The sequence below is a fragment of the Metopolophium dirhodum genome, chromosome 1, assembly GCF_019925205.1.
Source record: "Metopolophium dirhodum isolate CAU chromosome 1, ASM1992520v1, whole genome shotgun sequence".
Lineage (NCBI taxonomy): Eukaryota > Metazoa > Arthropoda > Insecta > Hemiptera > Aphididae > Metopolophium > Metopolophium dirhodum.
In genome coordinates, this window is record NC_083560.1 from 83,533,543 (window position 1) to 83,558,211 (window position 24,669).

General features: G+C 29.6%; 5 protein-coding genes across 5 annotated transcripts in view; 1 reads left to right on the plus strand and 4 right to left on the minus strand.

Moving 5' to 3' along the window:
• Positions 1-1,115: 1,115 nt before the first annotated feature.
• On the minus strand, positions 1,116-1,975 carry LOC132942520 (uncharacterized). The gene is made up of 2 exons (XM_061010984.1): positions 1,496-1,975; positions 1,116-1,391 (listed from the first exon to the last, which is right to left on the minus strand). Exons 1-2 carry the CDS (start codon positions 1,973-1,975, stop codon positions 1,116-1,118), a joined length of 756 nt encoding a protein of 251 aa, XP_060866967.1.
• Positions 1,976-2,782: 807 nt separating this feature from the next.
• Positions 2,783-3,328, minus strand: LOC132942521 (zinc finger MYM-type protein 5-like). Its single transcript, XM_061011000.1, has one exon. The coding sequence runs from the start codon at positions 3,326-3,328 to the stop codon at positions 2,783-2,785; it is 546 nt and encodes a 181-aa protein (XP_060866983.1).
• Positions 3,329-3,731: 403 nt separating this feature from the next.
• On the plus strand, positions 3,732-5,530 carry LOC132942522 (uncharacterized). The gene is made up of 3 exons (XM_061011016.1): positions 3,732-3,836; positions 4,194-4,719; positions 4,767-5,530. The coding sequence occupies exons 1-3, from the start codon at positions 3,732-3,734 to the stop codon at positions 5,528-5,530; spliced, it is 1,395 nt and encodes a 464-aa protein (XP_060866999.1).
• Positions 5,531-15,046: 9,516 nt separating this feature from the next.
• LOC132942524 (putative nuclease HARBI1) lies at positions 15,047-16,113 on the minus strand. Its single transcript, XM_061011030.1, has 4 exons — positions 15,997-16,113; positions 15,493-15,689; positions 15,279-15,426; positions 15,047-15,166 (listed from the first exon to the last, which is right to left on the minus strand). Exons 1-4 carry the CDS (start codon positions 16,111-16,113, stop codon positions 15,047-15,049), a joined length of 582 nt encoding a protein of 193 aa, XP_060867013.1.
• A 3,281-nt stretch (positions 16,114-19,394) lies between these two features.
• The window catches only part of LOC132933962 (uncharacterized), a 31,167-nt gene continuing 25,892 nt past the window's right edge, over positions 19,395-24,669 (minus strand). The window contains exons 5-7 of the mRNA XM_061000234.1: positions 24,371-24,657; positions 19,556-19,692; positions 19,395-19,475 (exon numbers count right to left, since the gene is read on the minus strand). Coding sequence (XP_060856217.1) covers positions 19,395-19,475; positions 19,556-19,692; positions 24,371-24,657 — 505 coding nt within the window. The remainder of the gene's footprint in view (positions 19,476-19,555; positions 19,693-24,370; positions 24,658-24,669) is intronic.

Sequence of the window (24,669 nt, forward strand, 5' to 3'; positions counted from 1 at the left end):
TTGGTATTCGAGTGTTAAGTTAGCTGAAAAACTTAACCAAGAAAATACACATTTGGTGGGAACTCTGAGGGCCAATCGTAAGCATAACCCGGAAAATGTAGTTAAAAAAAAATTTAAAAAAGGAGAGATAATTACTTCACAGAGCAACAATAACGTAATTATTCTTAAATGGCGGGATAGACGTGACATTTTATTAATCACAACAAAACACTCTGACCAAGTCATCGAAATACAAAAAAGGGACAGGATAATAAAAAAGCCACTCGTTGTCGAAGATTACAATACAGGAAAATCGTACATATACCGTTCTGATCAAATGTCATCTTACAGTACACCTTTGAAGAAGACTATAAAATGGAATAAAAATGTGGCTTTTGATATTCTTCTATCCACATCATCGGTCAATGCATTATCATTATTTAAGTCTGTAACAAAAAATAAATTCATAACAATAACTACTTTCAAAGAAGAAATTGTCAAGCAGCTACTATATAAACCAAATGTTCCTCAACCTATTTCACCAGGCTTAAAACACAACAAAAAAGAATGTGTAAGCCGTGTAATATTTGCATAATTGGTTACAGTGGCGTGTTGAACTACTTTTAGTTAAGGAGCGTAGTTTCTTACATACCACCCACCCACCTATTTTATTAAACCCTACATACCAAAACCGCTCGCTTCGCTCGCATTGTCACTTACAAATCATAATTAACAATTTATTTTAATTATTCACCCCCCCCCCCTTAATACTGCATTAATATTTAAATTCTATACAAATATAGAAAAGTAGTTTAGATTTATACTCACTTATTAAACAGTTTTGATCAATTTTACATATGTAATTGGTAAATAGATATCAATTTAATTCGTATATTTTTAATAATGATAATTGTTTCATTATACTTCATTATAACATTATATTATACTCAACTTAAGTCTCACTATTTTTAACATTAAGTAAAATAAACTATTAGTTAACTAAAACTTAATTCATTAAATACTTAGTCACTAAGTCACTATACGTCTTAATGTACAACTGTTGAACTGTATAAAGATGTTTCTTAATAAATAAATACTAATTCATACATTTTATTATTTTAACAAGATATAAGTTGTTACTTATATAATAATGCCTCTTGTAGTAGTTTAGAGGTATTGGCATATTTGTTTATTGCTTCATCAAGGTTAATAATTACATCTTTTTCGCATGATAAGAGCATCAAACTGTCCAGACGTTTTTGTACCATTGTTGAACGAATTCTCGTCTTGATCAATTTTAATTTAGAAAAAGTCCTTTCGCTACTGACTGATGTAGCTGGTATGGTACACAAAAATGTATATGCTATGTACATATTAGGAAATGCAGATATCAAGTTAAATGTTTTTAATAACTTTAATACATGTAAAACTGTCATTTTAGTTTTATTTTCTTCATTATTGCCTTCATCTGAATCAATACTTGTATCCTCATCTGATTCACATATTATTCACATACCTTTTCATGCAATTTTTCAATTGCTATATTTGATTTCAATTTAAGGAAACTGTATGCAAAAGTGGAATACTCCAATTTTAATTGATCAATTTGTAAATTTGGAATCCACTTATCAAGATACACAAAATTATCTTCAGGTATTGGACATCCTTTACTTGTAGCAATGAGTCGGTCGACTGAAAGAAGGGACAAGTCGGATAAAATTTCTCGTGATCCTTCAAATCGGCTAGTTATAGACGTACATATTTGATCTAAGACAGTGAAATAAACTTGTATATTAAAATTATCCTTGGCATTTGATACTATTTCATCATTGGTTTTTTCTCCAGCCATTTTTTTCCGTCTCTGAACCTGTTTTTCTGGAAACCATACTTCTTCCAGTTCATTTTCCTGGGAAAACATTTTGGCTTCAGCCAATAGAACATCTAACTGTTGCTCATTTCTTAATTCAGACAATTTCCTAGCACAATTATCAACCATAGTTAATGCGGTGATGAAATCCAATGATAGCGATAGTAAATACATGAATAATGGAGTTGTGTGCTTAAAGATATTTTTCATTAATAACAAATGTGTAACAAACTTGAATGAAGAAATAGTAGACAATAAATTTGTTGCCATTGAAGATGTATCGCGTTCAGTTGAGTCTGATAACTATTTGAATGTATTAGTAAGTGCTTTATATTTTTCTGTCAAAGCACGGCCATGAGATGTCCAGCGTGTAGTAGAAAAATTTTTCATTCTACAAACTCTTTCTTCTGGATAACATATTTTTTGATGATTTAAAAAAATTGCAGAACGTTTTCTTGATCTTAAAAAAGCTATCAATGATTGTAGATCTCCAAAAAAATTTCTCATAGTTTTACTTGTATCACAAGTGTCCACCACAACAAGATTTGAAATATGAGAAAAACACCAGACATATATTGCTCAAGGATTTTTTTCTTGAATATATGCACGAACACCAGAGTATTGGCCTTTCATGGACGATGCTCCATCGTATGATTGTGCACACAGTTGATTTTCCCAATCAATATCATATTTTTGACAAATATTACACAAAACATTAAACATACCCATACCCCTTGCGTCTGATACAGTTTTTAAAGCAACTAGTCTTTCTTCTACTTCTTCATTTTCATTTATAAACCTAATTACTAATGAAAGTTGCTCTATATTAGAAACATCTGTTGTAGTATCTATAATGAATGAAAATACTCCAGATTTTTTAATTTTAATTAAAATATTTTCCCGAACCATTTCACCAAGAACCCGGAGCATATTATTTTAGCTTAGGTTGGATAAAAACGTTAATCGATTTTTTTTTTTTGAATTTTGAATTTTTGATAAGTGAGACGAAAGTGTTGGATTATATTTTGATATGAATTTAATCAATTCAATAAAATGTCCTTGTTTATTTGGAGTCCAAGATTCATTGCGGCCTCTAAACGTTATATTTTGACGAGCAAGGTAGATAAGACTTTCAAAAATTACTCTAACAATTTCCCTATTTTCAGAAACATTTCTGTTTGAGGATTCAAAAATTGTACTAATCACTCTTTGATTACTTACAAACATGGCTCTTCGAATTTCAGACTCTAAATGGACACTATTTGATTTAAGCTTGAATGATATATGGCTCCAATCGTCAGAACCAAACCGCGCTAGTTGATAGCTTATTGCATCTTCTTTACCAAATTGTTTGCAAACAATGCAGAAAACTTTATCTTGCGACGGGGAATATGAAATCCAAGTTCGCTTAACAAATTTACCGTTTGGAAGTTTTTTATAATAATGTTCCTCGTGAAAAGAACGCAACCATTTTCCTTGCATTCTAGTTGGAAATATACACCTTAAGCAAACTGTTCTGGGGACATTTTTGAATCTAGAATTATTGATGGATCATTTGGAAATTGATGAAAATGCCCGACATCCTGCTCGACAATGTTACCAATATCTGTTAAAATAATAAGTGACATCTGAATTAATTATCAGTTTTATTTCAAAATATGTATTTTAGTCAACGTAAATTTAAACCACATTTATTTGACTGCCTTTTAAAAATAAAATAAATAAACTTTAATATATAAATATTAATTTTCAATTTTATTAATTAAATATTAAATTATACCTTCAACGTCTCCAGTTGATAACTCATTATATTCATCTTCATCAGAACAGACACTATACAATATGTTAGATGATTCATCAACTATAGTCTGTCCAGCGAGAGAACATGACGCGGATCGACCAAAATCGGTCTGTTTTCGCGCATGAGTTCCGACGAACGACGACGTGCTCCGACGACCGGCTGCACGTGTCCGACGACAACGCTGCGGTGGCAAGTGGCAACGATTTGATCGATAACAGTAGATACTAGATGCATCGTAGTGACGTATAGTATCTACTTTCCCGTGCGTAGTGTGTTTACTATTTTTTACGATACGTAACTGCAGTGAAAATTATAATAATTAATATATATTTTTTTGTATTGTACTACTATTATAATTTAAAAATGAGTGATGAGAGACCAGTTTAAATAACACCATTAAAGGTGAACCCTAGAGGAAAAGTAAGTATTCATAAATTGTAATTGTTTTTTTTAATTTATTTTATTTTGTAATTTTTTTATGTGTATTATTTAATTTGTAATGGCTACGTATTTTTTGTAATATATTTTTTTGTCCTATTTTTTCAGTTCGTCGGCAGTCATCAAAAACTGATGATCGTTAACCTATATAAATCCAAAATTGTACAACAGCCAACGCTAAAGGTAAAAGAAGTCGTGAAGATAATATCTAAAGAATTGGGAATTGGGCAAAATACAATCCAGTTAACCATTTCTGAATATAAAAATAATAAAACTGTGAGTTCACCAAATAAATGCAAGATTCGAGCGACATTCAAGGACAAAATTGATGATTTTGAACGTGACGCCATACGGAGGAAGGTGCACGAATTTTGGTTCCGAAAACAATTACCAACACTGGACAAGATTTTAAGAGCTGTAAACGAAGACCCAGACCTAAACACTTACAAAAGGTCGGTTCTACATTTACTTATACGTGACCTAAATTTTGTACATGTCAAACGCGGTCGTAACAGCGCTCTCATAGAGAGAGATGATATTGTGTTGTGGCGCACAAAATATATTGAGGATATACGTAAATACCGGGAACAAAGAAGAACGATCTATTATCTGGACGAGACATGGGTTAATGCAGGTGACTGCAACGATAGAATTTGGCGGGATAATACCGTTACGTCCCAGTGTCCCGCAGAGATGCCTTTTTGAGCGGTCTTTCAACTGGCGCACCGAATCCAACAACAAGAGGCAAACGACTTATTGTTGTTCATATTGGGTCGAATGAGGGTTTTGTCGACGGTGGTTTATTGCTATTCGAATCCAAAAAAGATTCTTCGGATTACCACCAAGAAATGAATGGCGATGTGTTTTACGATTGGTTAAAAGGCGTCATTCCATTACTTAAAGACAATTCTGTCATAGTTATGGATAATGCGCCTTACCACTCGGTAAAATTAGAAAAATGCCCAACATTAAGCTGGAAAAAGGCGGAAATTGAAAGTTGGCTTGAAGAAAAGGGTGAACCATTCCAAAGGCCGATCAACAAGGTACGACTCATGGATATCGTCAAAAGTATTAAACCGCAGTTCAACAAGTTGGTTGTTGACGAATACGTTAAAACTAAAAATATGACGGTATTACGGACGCCACCATATCATTGTGAGTTGAACCCAATTGAACTTGCGTGGTCGTCCGTAAAAAGGTATGTGAAAACCAACAATACCACATTCAAACTTCCGGATGTGAAAAAACTTTTGATTGATGGTGTTAACCAATGCACTCCCGAAATGTGGAAGAACTGTGTCGAACACGTCATCAAAATAGAAGACAGATTTTGGAATGTGGACATAACTGTCGATGATGTGATGGATGACGACAATTTACATGTAATGACTATCACTGGGGACACGTCCGATTCAGACGATCTAGGATGTGAAACTTTAGAGTAACTATATTTATTTATATAATTTATGTATATGTATTATGTATTTTTTTTGTTTTTTTTATTAGCTGTTATGACAATGGTAATTAACCTACTTTTAATGTATTTTGTATTATGTTTATTGCATATGAAATAATTGTTAAAGATGACTATTAAAAAAAATGTTTAACGCTTATTAATATTTGATATTCAATTTTTTATTTATTAATAAGGAAAACGGATTCATACGAAACCTTAGAGCTTAGGGTATACAATTAATTGTAAAAATTACATTGCTCACAATAATTACGATTACGATATTATACGCTCTATTATTGATAGATTATTATTATACGGGCGGCAATAATCAACAGGTGGTTGATTACTGATGATCGGCGACGAATCGATCGACCGTCTTCGTCACGCCGAGAGAGGGGGAAATGGGGCCTCGGAGCTCTCTCGCTCGTCAGTCTGCATGCGCAGAAGCGGCATGTTCTCTCGCTGGACAGACTATACATTAATTTTACTGCCTTTTAAAAACAATACAAATAAATATGTAAATTACTTAATAGTTTATAATAATAATATGCAATATTTTATGGAATGAAAGTACACGCTTATGAGAATACTAATTATAAACTTACAAGAAGCTATTGAGTTGGTAACCAAATCAATCGGTACTACTATTGTGTTAGCATTGCCTGCAGTATTCAATATATTGAATGGGGTAACAGAAGATCCATAGTTTGAAGTAGCAGGTGTAATTTTATCTTTTGGTGTATCAATTAACAAAATAAAACCTCTTACATGTGTCTTTAAGTACATCTAAATCTTAAAAATATCTAATATAAAGTAAAGTAAACCTCTAAAGAAACTATAAAATAAGTTTTTCTAAATACCTATATTATAGGTAATAAGTAAACTTTAAAGTATGATTGTTATAATTTAAAAATGATTAGAATTCCAGTAAAATTAGTCAAATAAGATTTATAATACAATATACTATAATTAGGTAGATAATTAATAAATAATTATTCTGAATTGTGTATAACTATTGTTTATTTTTATTGCTAAATAAAATAGAGAAATTACCTTCTTTTGGTAGAGATGGGTGCATTTCATCATTAATAGTTCTTTTTTTGTCATATAAGACAATAGACTAGTTACAGTTTTCGAACTTTTTAGTTTTTCAACATAGCATGCACTTTGATGACGTTTCCAGTTTGTATCATTCATTTTTTGCCTTTTTCTTTCACATAAACACAGATTATTGTTTTCTGACATAATTTAAAATTTTTAACTAGGTTAAATTTTGAAGAAACTGAACAGAACAATAAAAAAAACACGAAAAACACGTAAAACACGAAAAATACTTCCAACACTAATACACTATAATATTATGTTGTATTGCTGTGTGTTGTACAACGTATATTGGATATTACAAAATATGCAGACGGTGTCATTGTGGCAGTAGTCGCGGTCGATCTGTCTTTAGTATCTACTATCTACTATCTGTGGGCTATAGACCTGTAACAAGCTGTCAACAGCGTTGTTGACATAATATTTTCTATTATAATTTACAGCCAGCAAGCGGGCGAAGTTTAGTGAATTATTTTGATAACAAATACAGTTAGGGATTCCCATTCCCATATATTTTAAAAATAGAACTGATAACTGGATTGAATTTCTGATAATATTTTGATACATTACACATGGAATATAGATAACGAAACGGTTTCGTATGTACTACGGCAGTAAGTTGCACGACTGTCTTTATCTTTGAGAATAACAACATACTACGTAGGTACTAGGTAGTACGTATTGTATTATTCTTAGATCATATACAATGGATGGAGTCATAGCATACTACGGGCATAAAAAGAGTTGATGCCAACATTACTATAGGACCTGTGACATCTGCGCATGCGCAACTGCTTATCATAATATTTCAATCTGTTCATATACGAATGGATCAATAGGATCAATAGGAAAAATGTCTCACTGTCCATGACGTCATTACGCCGTCGTATTGCCGTTTATCATTGTTGATAACAGTAGACAAGCATATTATACAAAACGCGTTTGCGGCATTTTTAAAAAAATGTTTTTGAATAGTAAGTTTGTTTTTCTGTCTAAATAAGAAATTATTTAGTAAAGGTAGCTGATATATTCATATATTCATGCTTTTTTGTAGAATATGTGATATTATAATCCCTCTTAATGTTATGCACATCTTTTTTTTCAAACAAATGAATTCGTTTTAAGTCTCCTTGAATTGTTGATGCTCTTATATCTTCTAATACTCTGTTGACAGGAACACCCATTGCCAATTTTCCTAAAAATAAATCATTGCAATATTATACAGACTGGGTAATTAATATTTTAAATCATAAATCACTATTATATAGTCTATAATGTATGTAAGTATATTAAAACAAAAATTAAATAATAGTAAGTACCTGCAATCATACTTCTGTAAACAATCTTTGTTTACCTATTTCCATATTATGCCACATATGTGTACTACAATATTGTACATTCACTTTTGAACTATTTACATGTACTTTAATACTTGATGGACATACTGAACCAGTTTTAACAGATCCACTGCTTTTGGAATTTTTACACCCCTTTATAGACAATAGACATACATTAATCATAAAAAGTAAAAACATTCATTAGGTTCTTCATTAGTTATTTTGCAAAATTTACAACGATACAATATATTAAATATTAATAATTATTACTAACTATTAGAAAAAAACTGCAACAACGAAGTGCAAACTGCAAACAAAATACTATTGATTATTGTATTATACTTATTATTTTTTTATTATTTTAAAAGTTGGTACTTTCTATTGTTTTAAATAGATAAACCAAAATTATATAAATTAATATAATATAATATAATTAATATAATTTTATAAATTATAAAATTATATTTAAAAAAAAACTTATTATTCAAATACATTTTTTTAAAAATGCCGCAAACGCGTTTTGTATAATATGCTTGTCTACTGTTATCAACGATGATAAACGGCAATACAACGTAATGACGTCATGGACAGTGAGACATTTTTCCTGCTATGATCCATTCGTGTTCATATTATTATAATGCCGACACTCTGCGCCAAGCATTAATGATAAGAGACCACGCGCATGCGCATATCATCGAGGTCCTACAGTGATGTTGGCTTCACAAATAGTTCGTATGGCTCTATCCATTGTATATGATCTAAGGTATTATTACCGTAAAATGGGGTAACTTTGATAATACATATTTTTCATCTTTACATTGATAATATCAGGTGTTTAAATGTAAGAGTTGTCGTTTTTATTCTTTTGTCGTACAGTGCAAATGACCATGATCCAAGAATGAATTATTGATAAATCGTTCTTATCATAATTTGTTTGTTATCTCTAGTTGTATTACATGCTTTCTTAAACGAAATTATTCTTTTCAAGATTTAAAATCTGCGCAAAGTAAGTACATTTGAGAGTACAGTTATTTTACATATTCCAAAAGAATGGTGATACCACAAACATTGAAATACGTTGTTAAAAAATATGTTTTGCTTTAAATTTTATGAAATAAGTGTATTTATTTGTCTTGGAGGGTAACTTTGATACATTTCATTTTTATTTTATTATAGTGGCTCGCAATCCAAAAAGGAAATTAGGCAGTAGACAATACAAAAATTATACAAATGAAACTTTAAATGAAGCACTAACTAAGATTGCTAATGTTGATATGTCTATACTTGCTGCAAGTAAAACGTATAACATTTCATATGGAACTTTGCATAATAAATATAATGGGAAACACATAAACCGACCTGGAGCTCCCGGAGTATTCAGTGATACAGATGAAATGACTTTCTTGACAGCAGCTATGAAATGTGGACAATGGGGCTTTCCACTAACATTAATGGACCTTAGGTTAGTATTAAGCCACAATTTTTATACTTTGAAAGATTTATACACAAAACTTTTTTTTTAAATTAAGTATTAAATAAGTATTGAATCATCATAAACAAATGAAATGTTTTTATTTGATTGGCTTTTGATTTTGTTACTATTAATTTTATTTTTATTTTAAATTTTGATAAACCTGCCAGGTGTATTTGTTATACATTTACTATGTAGGTACCAATCGATTTCAATAGGTAATTAAATATTTTAACAGGTTAATTGCAAAATCATTTTTGGATTCCAAAGGCATTGTGATTGAAAAGTTTTCAAACAACTTGCCAGGTAGAGATTGAGCACAAAGTATGTTAAACAGACATAATAATTTGGTATGCCAACGAACATTGCACGTAATCGTGCAGAAGTTTCTCCAGAAATTATTTCTGAATATTTTGATAATTTATAAAAAGTGATTGAAAATGTCCCTGCTCAAAATATATACAATTATGATGAAAGCAACTTGCAAGATAATCCGGGGAAACTCAAAATGATTTTTCAACGAGGAACAAAGTACCTAGAGCGCGTTCAGAACCATTCTAAATCCTCTACGTCCATTACGGTTTGTGGTTCAGCTGCTGGAGTACTATTGCCACCATATATTATTTTCAAAGCTAGTGAAATGTGGCAACCATGGACAGAAGGTGGACCAAAAGGCCAACCATGTTGTTCAGAACCATGCTGTTCAAAAGGGTCTCGATATAATCGTACAGCTCATGGCTGGATTGACGGAGTAACTTTTAAAGATTGGTTCAAAACAAGTTTTTTGCCTCATGCAAAACGTCAAGGGGGGAAAAAGTGTTAATAGGAGACAACCTTTCTAGCCATATTCAACCAGAAATTATTTATCTATGTGAACAAAATAATATTGATTTTGTCTGTCTTCAAAAAATTCAACACATCTTACACAGCCCCTAGATGTTGGGTTTTTCAGACCTCTTAAGCAGGCATGGCGAAATTCTTAATATTAATGGAAAAATCAAAATACCAGATTAAAGGCTATCCCTAAATCGTCGTTTCCAACACTAGTACGCCAAACTCTTAATACTATGGACAGTTTTAATGGTGGTGGTTCCATAACAAGAGATTTACAATCTTCTTTTAAGGCTACAGGTATTTTCCCATTAAATAAACAACATGTTATGGAAAAGTTACCACAGCAAGATAACTCCGTTATAATAAATGACAAGGTAACTGATTATCTAAAAAGTCAAAGGTATTTTAACTCTGATCAAAATTCCAGGAAAAAAAGGAAGAAAATAACAGTAGCTCCAGGAGCTAGCATAACATCAGCTACACTTGGTTTGGTCCCATCTGATGAAGAAATAGAGTTGAATCACCACCAACTAATGACAGTTGATGATTCAGAATCAGATCATAAAGCTAATGGTGAATCAATTCCAGAATATCAAGAACCAATGACAGAAAATCTTAAAATTGGCACATTTATTTTAGTGAAGGTCAAAATTGGAAACCGTTGTGCATCAACATGTACATATCTTGCTGTCATAAACAATATCACTGACAACATTATTAAAGTAACAGGATTAAAATCTATAGATACATCCAAGCAAACGTTTAAATTAGTAAAATGTGATGGGTTTGATGTTTCTATAAACAACATTCAAGCAGTTTTGAAGTTTCCAATGATAGAAAGTATTGGAGATAGTATTAAATACAAATTTCCATATTCTGTAGATGTGAGAGAAGTCTAATAGAATTATACAGTATATTATTTAGTCTGACAGAAACGACATGACTGAAAATGTATTAAATAGGTATAAGTTTTTAATTTAGTATTATTATAATGATTTTATGATTTCTTGTTATGGTTATGTCTTCATTAATATAATATAATATAATATGAAAACAAGTCTGACAGTAACGACAAGACTGAATAATAGGTAACAAATAAGTGTTTTTTTTATTTTGTATTGATATAATAATTTTATAATTTGTTTTAGTTATGTTATTTTAATAAAATAGATTTGTTAAAAATCTAATATGATAATGAGTCTGACAGGAACAACAAGACTTGATAGGTATCAAAATATATAGGTTTTTTTTTATTTAGTATTATTAATTGTATAACAATTGTACCTATAGTTGTATGATAATATAATTTAAAAAAGTTATAGTTTATTTGTTAATAAACAATTGTTTTTACTAGATAATTGATTATTTATTTTTAGAACTATAATAACCTATATCAATGTTACCCCACCTAAGTAAATCGTGAATAACTCAAAAAGTAAAAGTCAGAAAAATTTTTTTTGCCAACATTGATAGTTTGACTATCATACCATTTGATTTAATGTATAAAAATAGTAGGTATCAATGTTACCCCCAAAATAAGTGGAACTTTGATAAGCACATTCAATGCTTAAAATGTATGTGATAAAATTATCGATTTTTTTTTTTTTTTAGGATCTTTTGGGAGAACTTATATTTGAGCTGAATTGATTATGCTATACAATGTTTATTCCTTTAAACAATATTTAAAAAAAAAAATTTAAGAAAAAACGAACAAAAATTATCAGTTACCCCATTTTACGGTATAAGTTATGCCATGTAGTATATTGATGATCATACAAATACACAATTACAATTCCATTTTTCGTATAAGCAATAAAGTACCCACAGCCACGACCCACTTAATTATTAACCACCCACCCTTAAAATATTGATGGAGCGACCGCTCCTTAAAAACATTGTCAACACGCCACTGATTGGATATAACACTTAAAATTGAATAAAGGATCTAATGACCCTACATTTGTCATTAACGCCACGTAGGGTTCTAAGATCCATCACATTTTTTATGTGTGCATTCATTTCAGGTAAGAAAGTTAATCAATAGTTAATATGTAATCAAAATTGATAGCTGTCTTTCTTCTCGCTGAAATGTAAAAAAATTTTTAGACAAACCTACTGAATTTGATAAGAATCATTTTGACAAGTCGTATGAAAGGTCAATAGACCCTACATGGCGCTTAACTTGTTAAACCAAGGTTTATCTTCCGTTCCTATTACTTCTATAACATTATCGTCAAATGCAAATATAGTATTAAAATTACTCACAAATCCATCACACAAATCTTGGCTAGATGATGTTTTAACTTGATTAGTTTCCAAATTATTATTTATTGAATTCATTGCAGACTTATCTAAATTTGTGAACTTAACATTTTTTTTTAAAAAAACAAATCAATTTCTTTTTTAGGAGGAAATTGGAATATAACACCTAATAATGTAATATTTTTCAGAAAAAAACTAATTAATTAATTAATGTTATAATCTATTCTTACAAGTTAACTAAACTACTACTATTATTATATAAAAATAAAATGTATTAGTTTATTTAATTAATAAATTATAGTAAATTTTATTATTTCAGTCGTACAAAAATCGAAACAAATACGTGTTTATACGCTAGAAACTTCACATTTGGTGGGTTTTTCATGACTAAACCGGTGGTGTTCAATCCAACATGCCAGAGTTATCACGACCGATCTATTTTTGGTCGTTGACGACTCCCACTACCACGACTACCAGTTCACACCAGGTAGTGATCACGACTAACTCTCCTACTAGTAGTATTCTCGACCAGTTTACCACTCCGTGTGAACCCGCCTTTACGGATCGGTTCATTAAAATGATCCGGTTAAAACACCCGTTCGTCTAAATCGGATCATATTAGATCTAAAAGATCAATTATCCAGATACCAGTTAAAACTGGTCTGTGGCTCCTGCGAACTGTGAACCATGATAAACGGTTCACGTGTCTTGTGACTGGCTGGTTGTTATTTGTAAGTCGTAACTCGTTACAACGTTACATACTTTAATACTTACATGATATTTTGTCATGAGTCGTTTGATATTATAGGTTAGATAATATATAGGTAGATCCATTATTCGGACGAAGAAGAAACTTATCAAAAACCCTTGTAATTTGTAACTGATTCACAAAATGTAATAACAATAACAAACACACTAGTCGTTGATATTTTACGTAATATTTTTATTTTTTCAAACTAACCCATAAAATAATAATTTTTAATTTTGTATATTATTATTTATTTTATAGCTTGTTTATATAATCTAATATTGTAAATAAATAGTTACGTTAATTAATGGTATAGGTAGCACTTTAATTTATTTTTAATAATACATATTAATTATTTTGTATTGTAATACAATAAATTATTATACTTTAATAATAAATTATTTTGTCAAATTGTTGAGTTTGTGTTTTATTTTTTAAGGGGATTTGATACCGTGATTTTCTTTTTTTGTCTAACACACACGCGACATAGGATTTTAGATGAATTTTTTGCCAAACACCAATTTTGAAATATTTGTAAATACTAAAGTTATAAATGAGTTAATAATTACAATAATATAATAATATTAACTTGCCTAAAACGCATTTCAAAAGACCAATACACCTTTCAATCAAACTTCTAACATATTTAAATCTGTGATTGTATCTTTCTTCGGGTGTATGTGGTTGATATTGTGTTAAGGGTGTCATAAGCCAAGGTCTCAAGGGGTAACCGAAATCTCCTGTAACCCATATTAGTTGTGTTTAATTTTTTAAATTATGTAATAATAGGATAATAAATTATAATATTATAAAGAAAATCTAACTTTCATATAGATAAAAACTACCAATGTAATGAAAAGTGCCTAGTACCTACTAGGACATATTCATACCTAAAAGATAGAATCCTTCAGGGTAATGGTTATTAATAGGGCTCGGAAGTTGTAGGAGCTAAAAAAGGTAAAATATGCACGAAAAAATTGCAAAATATGCATTAAAAATGTTAAATATGCAAAAAATATTATTCTGAATTCCAAAAATTAAATACATCAGTGATGTTGTTTACAAATTAATCATTAGTTTTCAAATGCTGCGTGACCGTACATTTTTTTTCTGCATTTACTTTAACTGAACATACTTTACAAAATAGTATATCGCCATCAGTTGAAAACACGTCTCCATATTCTCTTAAATATCTTTGTAAATTAATGTCTTTTGGCATTTTAATAAAATCAAAATAAATAATTAAATATAAAATTGATCAAATATACGCACTTCACCTACTAACAATACGACGTCTAAAACGAAACTGTCAAACATCAATCGTGTACAATCGACAGTGACGATAAACGAAGAAACCATCATTATATTTACGATAACTTATCGACGATAAGATAGTACTACAAATAAGTATTTCGGCATACTAGCGTGATAGACTAAATGCGTATCACATTAGTACACCACTGTTATTAACTCCGTAATTGACTATTAGTCATTTTGAGTTTTATATTAAATATTAGTTGAAATATACAGGTTAAGAAAAAAAAATCAATTTTTTTTGAAAAATATGAAATATGCATAATATGTGTATAAAATCAATGAAATATGCACTTTTTAGCTAAAATTGGCAAAGTATGCAAAATATGCATTTTTAATTTTTGTATTTATAAAGTCATTGTATAGAACGGATTTATAGCTTGGTTTTATAAATTGAGAACATACAGAAAAATATGCAACTCCTACAACTTCCGTGCCCTAGTTATTAATTTCCCTAAGAATAAGTTCTAGTTGACTATTGTTCCAAATGTAGACGTCATTTACACTCCCTGGAAATAATGCTGAAACATTAATTATTTTCATATCCGAATCACATACCTACATAAAAAATAAATAAAGAAGTATAACTATGGAAATTATAACATATTATTACTATAGTCTATAATTAAATGTATTATTTAACCAATGTAATGACCAATAATATACGTACTAGATGGACATTAATGCTATGGTAGTTTTTTCTATTTACATATATATATTCAGGATGATCTGGATCATCCTTTTTGGGGGGAAATATTCCAACATGGGTACAGTCGATAATACCCACTATTCCCGGAAATATAAATTTAGTATTAAACCTGTAAAAAAAATATTATGTTAAATTATGTTAAAAATATAAATTTTTAATACATAGTGTAGATTACTTTTCTCTTGTTCGTCGTAATTCATCGTATGTTGATGGCAATGTTACCCAGTAATTAAATATTTCTGGTTGATTCATAGCTTTTACTACTTCATCAATTGCTCTCGAAACTGATGGCTGGGAAACAAATGTTAAATGGCTATTTCCAACGGGATGTTTGTAAGAACCAGTCGCACAAAAATTTAAAGCTATAAATACCTAAATTATAATTAACAAATTAATTGACGAATGTGTTAAAAATATTAAATATAATTGTTATAAACATTAAAAAATGTAAAATTTTAAAAGTATTGTAGAGGTAACTTAATATTTATGATAAGTAATTATGTTCAGTGTTCACCTACAATTAGGTGGTATTGTTAGGCACAGAAATGTATTATGTAGGTACTTACTTTAGTTTGTATATCTAAAGCAGATTTTCTTGTCGGTTCTATCAGAAATGGAGTAAGTATGTTTATAACATATCTCACTAAATTTTTTTGAGTCTATAATTTTTAATAAAAACATCGTCTGGCAATAAAAAAGCATCAAACCTTTCTTTATGATTTAATTTCCTATAATTTAGAGCATTAATTTCTTGTCGTTCGAGATTATCTAGGGCGGCTACATAAAACTCATCCATTATTACCAAAATATATTTAAATGTTTAAATATTTTAATTTAGATTATTATAATATTATTTAGAATAATTCAGTGAATAAAAATATAGAAAATAAACTGTAAACAATTAGGTACTAAATAAAATATAAGATTTTTTAGTAATGTATGTATCAATTTATTTACATTATGACATGATGAAATAACTGTGATAATCAAATTCACCGGCAAAATGCCTAGGGATAATTTATCACTTTTGTTATCAAAGTAAATTATGAAAAATAGATTCCAGAATACCAAAATACGATAATTTCGATATTTGTGTGATAGTTCATGAATATCACGCGTGTTAAATTATCACAGCGATTCAAAAATTGGGCCCCAGACCTATCAATCTAAGACCGTGATTTGTACCATCAATAAGTGATAAGAAATAATTTAAGTTTCAACCTAACCTAAATCATAATTAATTTCGCGATCACACTCTCGGTAGTCGGTAAATCGTTAGGACAGTTGACGTCGGCTGAGTTGCGTGATGATTGTCATACCCGATTGTCAAACCACCAAAAGTATAAAAACAAATTAATTCTTAGTAGGTATAATATAATTTTTAACTATTTATTTTAATTATAAAACATTGATGTTAAGAGCTGGATTATTGTTGTCGGGAAAAAACAAACATTTGATAATGCGGTCATTATGATCAGTGATTGTGTAAGCGTGGCACACGACTCATCGGTATCAGTAAATTATGGACCTGTAAAAATATTTTGAAATTTATTTGCATTTATTTGTAAAAGTTATAAAATGTTGTAAAAGCATTTTTTGTTTGTTTGGGAAGTTGGTGATGCACAATATGTAACATTAATTGTTATTCAATCCAAAAATTATGTTGACCATTGTTATCTGTTAAAAAGAAATCCACGCCAATCATACAAATACTCAAAATTGGATTGAAAAATTGCCAACAATATGTACTTTGATAGAAATTCTAGAGTACCTACTTTCGGAATCCATTAGGGTTTTTAATATAATATTTTTAAAACGATCAGGAAGCTTTTAAGTCAACAGAGCTCCTCTTCCCTAAAACACTAAAAAATAATTAAATTGATATAATATCTACAGTAAAAAAATCTATAATAATTTGTTGCTTCACAAAAAAATCAAATGTTTTCTACACACCATTCCTATTAACTATATTATATGATTCTGAGCATAGCGATAAATGTATTTGTTTTATAATTCAAACCATTGGACGGATTGGGTTGAAATTTGGCATACAGATATCAGTTATGATGTAGGCGTTCGCAAAAAAAGGAATTTTGGATATTTTCCGTTAAAGGGGAAAATAAGGGGTTTTGAAAATACAACAGTGGTGAAATTTATCAAGCAATATCTAATTTAAATATATAATATTGGTTTTAAAGTGCAAAACGTACGTACTTGATATATTGAATAGTGGTTCCTCTAATTATCTAGATGTGCTATAAGAAAGAATTTTCTGATATTCATGTTTTAAAGAGGTGTTCAAACAGGGTTAAATCTTAAGATTCACGGTGGAAATTGAAACTTTTTTTGTTTATTTATGGTTGCATTTGGTTACAGGTTATATATACGAATTATTTCATAAAACTAGATACAATTACGCTGATTTGTCCGTAAAATTAAAATGAAATAAATTAAAATATATAAGTATATAAATATTAAATACTCCTAAAACTGTTTTTGAGATATTTTCGATTTTATTCAATTATTGTCGATAAATAATTGTTTGTACGATTAATTAACTTGAATAGGTAATACAAGGTTTCACATAAGTTTTTACGTCTTGTTAGTAGTGTAATCAATACAAAAAAGTTGTGAGTAAATCCTCAATACATTTTTATGATTATCTGAAGTTAAAATTTTGCCAGAATTCGTCAGTATAAGTTTTCTACCCTTAACAAAAAAGTTTTTCGGCATATAACACTATTGACAGCCATGATATATTTAAATATTTTCGATTTTCATTATCTAATTTTTTTTTAAATTATTTATTTAAGTATGTTTGGCTGATAATCTTTCCGCTCATTATCCATTACATTACCATAATCGACAACTACTGTAAAGCAGAACCCATTTGTCCACCTTTTGTTTTCCATCATATATTTATTATGTTATTTATATAATTTATAAATCATAATGTTCACGATTTGTTTTTACTTTTAATTTTTGTATGATTTAGTTGATACATTTTTCTTTTCCAAAATTTAGATTGATATAAGATTAATAAATGATTAATAATATAGAGATGTAATAAATAAAATGGTGATACCAACAAAATAGCAATATGAATAAAACAATTTAAATCAAAAAATTAATACCGATGAATATTGTTTTTATTATAAGAATTAAAAATTAAAAAATGATTGTATTCACATCTAGTGAAAAATGAAAGTACCTATCTAAAATTATTAGCTTATGAGTTACACCAGATAAATAAAATCGATATTGTCAAAAAATGACTTTGCGTAAAAATGAATCCTTAATTTCTTTTTGGTCTTTCTCGATGCTTTAGTAAACTAGGTACTGGAAAGTTTCAATCTTTACCTTTTTAATACACCAACTATATTTAAATTCCTATTAGAACAAATGCTGAAGTCGAAATTCGGTGCATTTTTACTACCCCGAAAATTGGTGACAGAAAAAAACACACATCATTGTAAAACTAATACATCCATTGCAACGCTCAAAATCTAAAATCTCATAATTTTCTTAATAACTTGATAATAATTTTTAATAATTTTCTTAAATAACTTGATTATGAATTAAAATATGTATGAATTATGATGGATAGTTTTGAATAAGTGGAAACTCTCATATTTATATGTTTTTGATGAAATTAATGATGTACGGTTATCATGTCAATATTATGATGTGCCACCATTGACGTGTAGTTGATGGCAAATTTTGAAAAAATCATATCAAAAAAATTACGCTCTAACAAATGCAGGAAGACTAAAACAACAATTCAAAAATCCAAATACACGTTGGTGGCCATTATTAAATTAAATTACGAGCGATTCCGGCACCAATCTCTGTCCAACCAAATGTCTACACATTTCCATCTACGGCTCAAAATAATTGTTGAGTAAGTTGACCGTTTTAAATACTTAGTGCCAATAAATTCATGGAACACAATATTTTTGAATTGAGCCCTTCATAGCCAAACTAATTGTCACCACCAAACTATCGAGTTAATAATATTAAAAACACATAGTTGGATATCATCGAGCTTAAGTCGGGAGACAAACTATACGTACATGTTTAACAGGTGTTAAATGTTCCACATTTACTAATCACGATTTTGTGTTTTGGTTTACCAGTCGCGAACCCCAAATCCTCTATCTAAACAACAAAAAACGTGCGGTTAAAAATGTTATAATCTTAAATATTTTCTTGTCCTTTTTGGTCAAATGGATACACACGAGTCTTAACGTCTTCATCCCGCCAATGACTCTACCAAAAACAACATGTCTACCGTTAAGTACCGTCAGTGGCTTGAACGTGATCATGAATTGTGAAGCGTTTTCGTTTTTTTCAAAATTGTACATAGACAGAGTACCTGTGCCAATAAATGTATGGGTGTTATAAACTATAATACATTTATATAAATATTAATCTAACCATTCTAAACACGTCATTGAACCGTGTAGAGATAGTTTGTACCTAAAAACCTAACCTAGCTGTCTATTAGGATATGAGATAAGACTATAAGCACAAAACTCAAAACTCCACGCTCCCTTCTCCCCCTGATGAAACGAGATCTACTTTGGTAGACTGTCATAATGATTGTTTATCAGTTTTTTTACGCCTCAATCAGTCTTTTTTTTAATCCATGGGGCCTCGAACGAACGCGGTATTATTCTGCTTAATTTTAAGAGGACGTGATACCCGCTGTGTTGTCTCCATCTTACATGAGCGTAACATAACAAATTTTACGCTCAGCAGAAAATGTATAGCTCCGTTAATTTAAAAATTAGAGCGAATTGACCTCTTATAAAATTTAAAGGTAAGGTTATTATCTAGGGAACCTCGTGGGTTTTTAAATATATTTTAATTTTAAAGCGAGTTATGAGTATTTTAAGATGTACAAAAAATTTACAATTTTAAAATACTCATTACTCGTGTTAAAATTAAAATATGATAAAAAAAGAGGTTGCCAAGATAATAATCTTACCTTGGGATTTTATAAGAAGTTAATTCGCTCTAATTTTTAAAGTAATGGAGCTACACGTGTTCTGCTGAGCGTAAAATCTGCTATGTTACGCACTTGTAAGACGGAGACAATACAGCGGGTATCACGTCCTCTTAAAATTAAGCAGAATAATACCGCGTTCGTTTAAGGGCTCGATAACAGTTGACAATTCATATAAATCATATAAAATTACTCTAATAATGTTCTATTTTTTTTTTGTAGTAATCTTTTATTTCTAATTTTACATGATTTACTATGGAAACTTATATTAAACAAACACGATAATAAAATCAATACGTACATAGCTTGAATTTACCGATTGCCTATACTATATGCTGCAATTTTTAACCACCACAGTTTTTTACAATTAAGTAGCACACACCATAAAAAAAAATGTTCTTTAAATTTTTTTTTAAATATTAAATAATTGTAGCTATGGCTAAATTAAATAATTTGGTGAAAATCCGATGTAAAAAAAATGATTATTACTTTAGGATATATTAAGAAATGTAGAATAGCAACGTCACGTCATTGGACCCGGCTCATCGTAATTGCCTATCTTAGCGTAAAAGTTCCTCGCTTTACACAACGACTTACCTATCTAAAAGTTTTATTTTTTGAATTTTGTTTGCGTATAAATGTGTGATTTTGTGTGTTTAAGATGATTAAAGCATCAGAAATTCATATAATGTTTGGTTTTTCAAATATCAATAAATCTTTAGTGATATTTTTGTTAAACGGCGCGTCATGGCCAAAGTTCAAATATGTCTTAAAAGACTTTGAGTATTTAAAAAACTATTATATTAAAATGCTGATACTTGTATCGTCTTAAACACAAAACCACACAATGCTATGTAAATAAAATTTCAAAAATAAAATTTTTAGGTTGTTAAATCGTTGTGTGAACGAAAATGTACAACAAAAAATGTTCAAGTACTTTTAAATCACTTTTAGTCTTTTATGTTGTATTAATATCATTCTATAAGAAAAACGATTCTGAGCGAAAACGGTCAGTCAGCCTATGATATAACGAAGTATATTTGACGATATTATTGTGAATAAATTAATTTATATATAGTATTTGTTAGCTACAAAAGTGGAACATTTTATAAATTTTTAACTACTAAATAATTATTAAATTTAAGTTTAAATGCTCATAAAAAAAAAATTGTGCCTATGTATTTTTAATATTTTTCAACTGCTATTGTAACACTATATCAAGAGCCTTGCATTTAATGTTCACGCCTTTTTACCCAACAAAAAAATTTTATTGATTTTTTTTATATTTATAGAAAAAAAAAACTAAAAAAAATTGAATCCGTAAACAGCTCAAAAAGAGTCAATTTTCTAAATTTTATTGTGTATAGAAAATGCTAATATAAACATTCAGTAAAATTGTCATATATCTACAGTTGTTCATTTTTGAATAACAATAAAATAACAAAACCACTATATGAGAAATCGAGTGAATATACCCAATCTTGTAAAAATATGAGCTTTAAACGCTCATAAAAAATTTAATTTGATTTGCTTGTAGACATTTTTTTTTTTGATAAAGGTAGACAAAGTTGAGGAATCTTGTATTACATTTTCAAATCTAGATTTCAAAAGAAAAATATTTATGAATTCTCAACTCAAAATAATTTGCTAATTTTCGTGATTTTTCCGTATTTTGTCAAGATTTGAACATTAAATTCTTATAAATAAAAACTGTGACTAAGGATTTTTAATATTTTTCAAATGTCATTGTAACAATATAGTAGGAGCCTTGTATTAAATTTTCAAGCTTTTTATCCAATAATTAAAGTTTTTTTTGACATTTAAAGAAATAAAGTCTAATAAAATTTAAAACTGAAAATGTTACTAAAGGATGTTGAAATACGCATGCCTCGAATTTGTCACAGACAAATAAATAGAGTAAATATTGATCCTGAAAATGCTGAAATATATTTCAAACGATCAATATTTCATCCTTTTCTTGATTTCAATCAATGGATACACGGTTTGATAATATACTATTTAGTATTATCCCTCTTGAAGGTTTGATTCCAAGTCATTTTGATGAGTATGACGAGGGAACTATTTTAGAAGCTGTCAAAATATATAGCAATGATTTAATCTAACCATATGAAGTTTACACTCAAGGCTGAATTATCTTTATGGAGGCAACAATGGACAACTAACAACATACCAAAGCCTGTCTCAGCTATTGAATCAATATCCCACTGTACTAACCTTGTACCTAACATTACATTATTGTTACAGTTGTTTGCAACCTTGCCTGTAACTTCTGCAACACCAGAAAGAACATTTTCCACCTTATCAAGAATGAAAACATACTTAAGATCAACAATGATGGAGAAAAGATTAAATGGCTTAGCAATGGCAAATATAAATAAAAAAGAACTCGTGAAGGAAGCAGATGTCATTCATGTTTTTGCTCAAAACGCCCCAAGAAGAATGCAGTTAATTGGAGCCATAATAAATAAATAAAAATGTTTATACATGTATACAATTTTTTGTTGCTTAATTTATTACAAACATTTTAAAAAGCATAAATAAAAATAATATTTTATTTGTAATTTTTCATATTTTTGTGAAGCTTAGCCCCCCCCCCCCCCCTATAAAAAATTCCTGGCTACGCCACTGAAAGTGATACTCTTAATATATAAAATCATTACGTAACATTTTTGAAAATCATTTCTTATTGCACGGTAAAAATATGAGAAAAACCTCTATTCCAAATTTCATGTTCGTACGTTGCGTAGTATTTGACTATTTGAGTTACAGCGATCAGTAAGTGAGTGGTATTATGATTTTATATATTAAGATAGGTGATTGATTGTTATTCAAGCTTAAAATCTTTGTTTTTATTTATTGTATAAATACATTTAACACATACAATTGATGTATATTAACATTTTAACATTTATCAGTAAAATGTGAGGGAAATGGTTATAGTATTAAGTTTCATAGGTATCTAATATCATAATGAAGATACCTATAGTTATCTTTGCTTATAAAACATTCACTTTAGTATACTAGAACTAGGTATATTCATACAACAAGAAAAAAGTAAAGCTGAATTTAAAACTTAAAAAAAAAATTATATCATGGGACATGCTCCATCTTGTCTAATTGTATTTTTCCTGTCTTCAGTCTTACCCCAAATAGTAATATTTTAATTTAACGTGTCTATTATTTTTAAAATAAGGATACACTCTACCAAAGTCGAATTAATCGAAACCTAACAAGACTAGCCATTAAAGTTATTCGAGAGTAATTAAGAGTAAACAATTATTTAATAACTTATTATTATTTGTAGATCGCAAAATATTACATCTCATATTGCCGTTAAATTCAAAGCATCCGTGACCCGTGCATATCAAATAATATTACTATAAATATTGGCATTCGATCACATATGGTATGCGCTCTGGTGGATTAGTTTGTAACAACTCAAACGAGGTAACCATCGACGACAGTCTATAAATATCGAATTTGTAGAGTAATTATTATGGCGCACAATTTTATATATTATTATCTTGATTCCAGGTTGTATATATCATATTATACTATCACAGATAAGTAAACTACCTACATATTTTAATATGAATTATGATCTGCGAATCGTATAAAATATATTGAAAATATCAACCCATTGTGATTGAAAAATGAAAATATTTAACAATTTTCAAAACTTTTTCATTATATCAAAGTAGACGCGTATGCCGCCGCTCGACAGTTACCTCGTTTGATATAGACCGAGTCCACCGTTCAGATGCCAATAGTGTAACCAACAAACTAAATTTTTTCCAAAAACTCAATAGTTTCCGAGATACAATGACGTCCTATCTTACCATCTAGTTCTTATCTTACCCAGGTTTCCTCTACCTATACAACGATAACCAACTTAATAAGTAAAATATTATTAAATACTAATGTAAAAACATTGGGAACCCCATGTATAAACCTATAATTTCTAATTTGGTGAAAAACGGAAAGGTTATTTTTAGTGAAACACGGTAGTAGGTATCCTTTGTACCTGGTGCGTTGTGGCTGAGTGCGTAGTTCTCGTCGTTGAAATACCGTTCACCTTTTGTGGCTGACAAACCACCGAGTCCGATCGAGTACTCAACGTCACCGGCCAAACAGAACAGCCCCGGCACGACGCGAAAGATCTGCGTTCCACTGTAATCGAGTTCATCCGACCTTTGCTGGCACAGCATTTTGAAATTATCAGTTGTTTTGGGAACGACGCTGTCATAAACTTCAATTGTCATACGACCCAGCCTTCTATTTTCCGTCAAATCTTTGATGTCCAAATAACACCTGTGGTATCAT

Coding starts and splice junctions, on each gene's coding strand:
- LOC132942520 (XM_061010984.1), bottom strand. CDS start 1,975: ATGGTTGATAATTGTGCTAGGAAATTGTCTGAATTAAGAAATGAGCAA. Junction 1,392..1,495: donor TTGAAAAATTGCATGAAAAG/GTATGTGAATAA, acceptor CATGTATTAAAG/TTATTAAAAACATTTAACTT.
- LOC132942521 (XM_061011000.1), bottom strand. CDS start 3,328: ATGCAAGGAAAATGGTTGCGTTCTTTTCACGAGGAACATTATTATAAA.
- LOC132942522 (XM_061011016.1), top strand. CDS start 3,732: ATGACGCGGATCGACCAAAATCGGTCTGTTTTCGCGCATGAGTTCCGA. Junction 3,837..4,193: donor CCGACGACAACGCTGCGGTG/GCAAGTGGCAAC, acceptor CTATTTTTTCAG/TTCGTCGGCAGTCATCAAAA. Junction 4,720..4,766: donor CGAGACATGGGTTAATGCAG/GTGACTGCAACG, acceptor GTTACGTCCCAG/TGTCCCGCAGAGATGCCTTT.
- LOC132942524 (XM_061011030.1), bottom strand. CDS start 16,113: ATGGATGAGTTTTATGTAGCCGCCCTAGATAATCTCGAACGACAAGAA. Junction 15,427..15,492: donor TTACGACGAACAAGAGAAAA/GTAATCTACACT, acceptor TTTTTTTTACAG/GTTTAATACTAAATTTATAT. Junction 15,167..15,278: donor ATAGCATTAATGTCCATCTA/GTACGTATATTA, acceptor TTTTTTATGTAG/GTATGTGATTCGGATATGAA.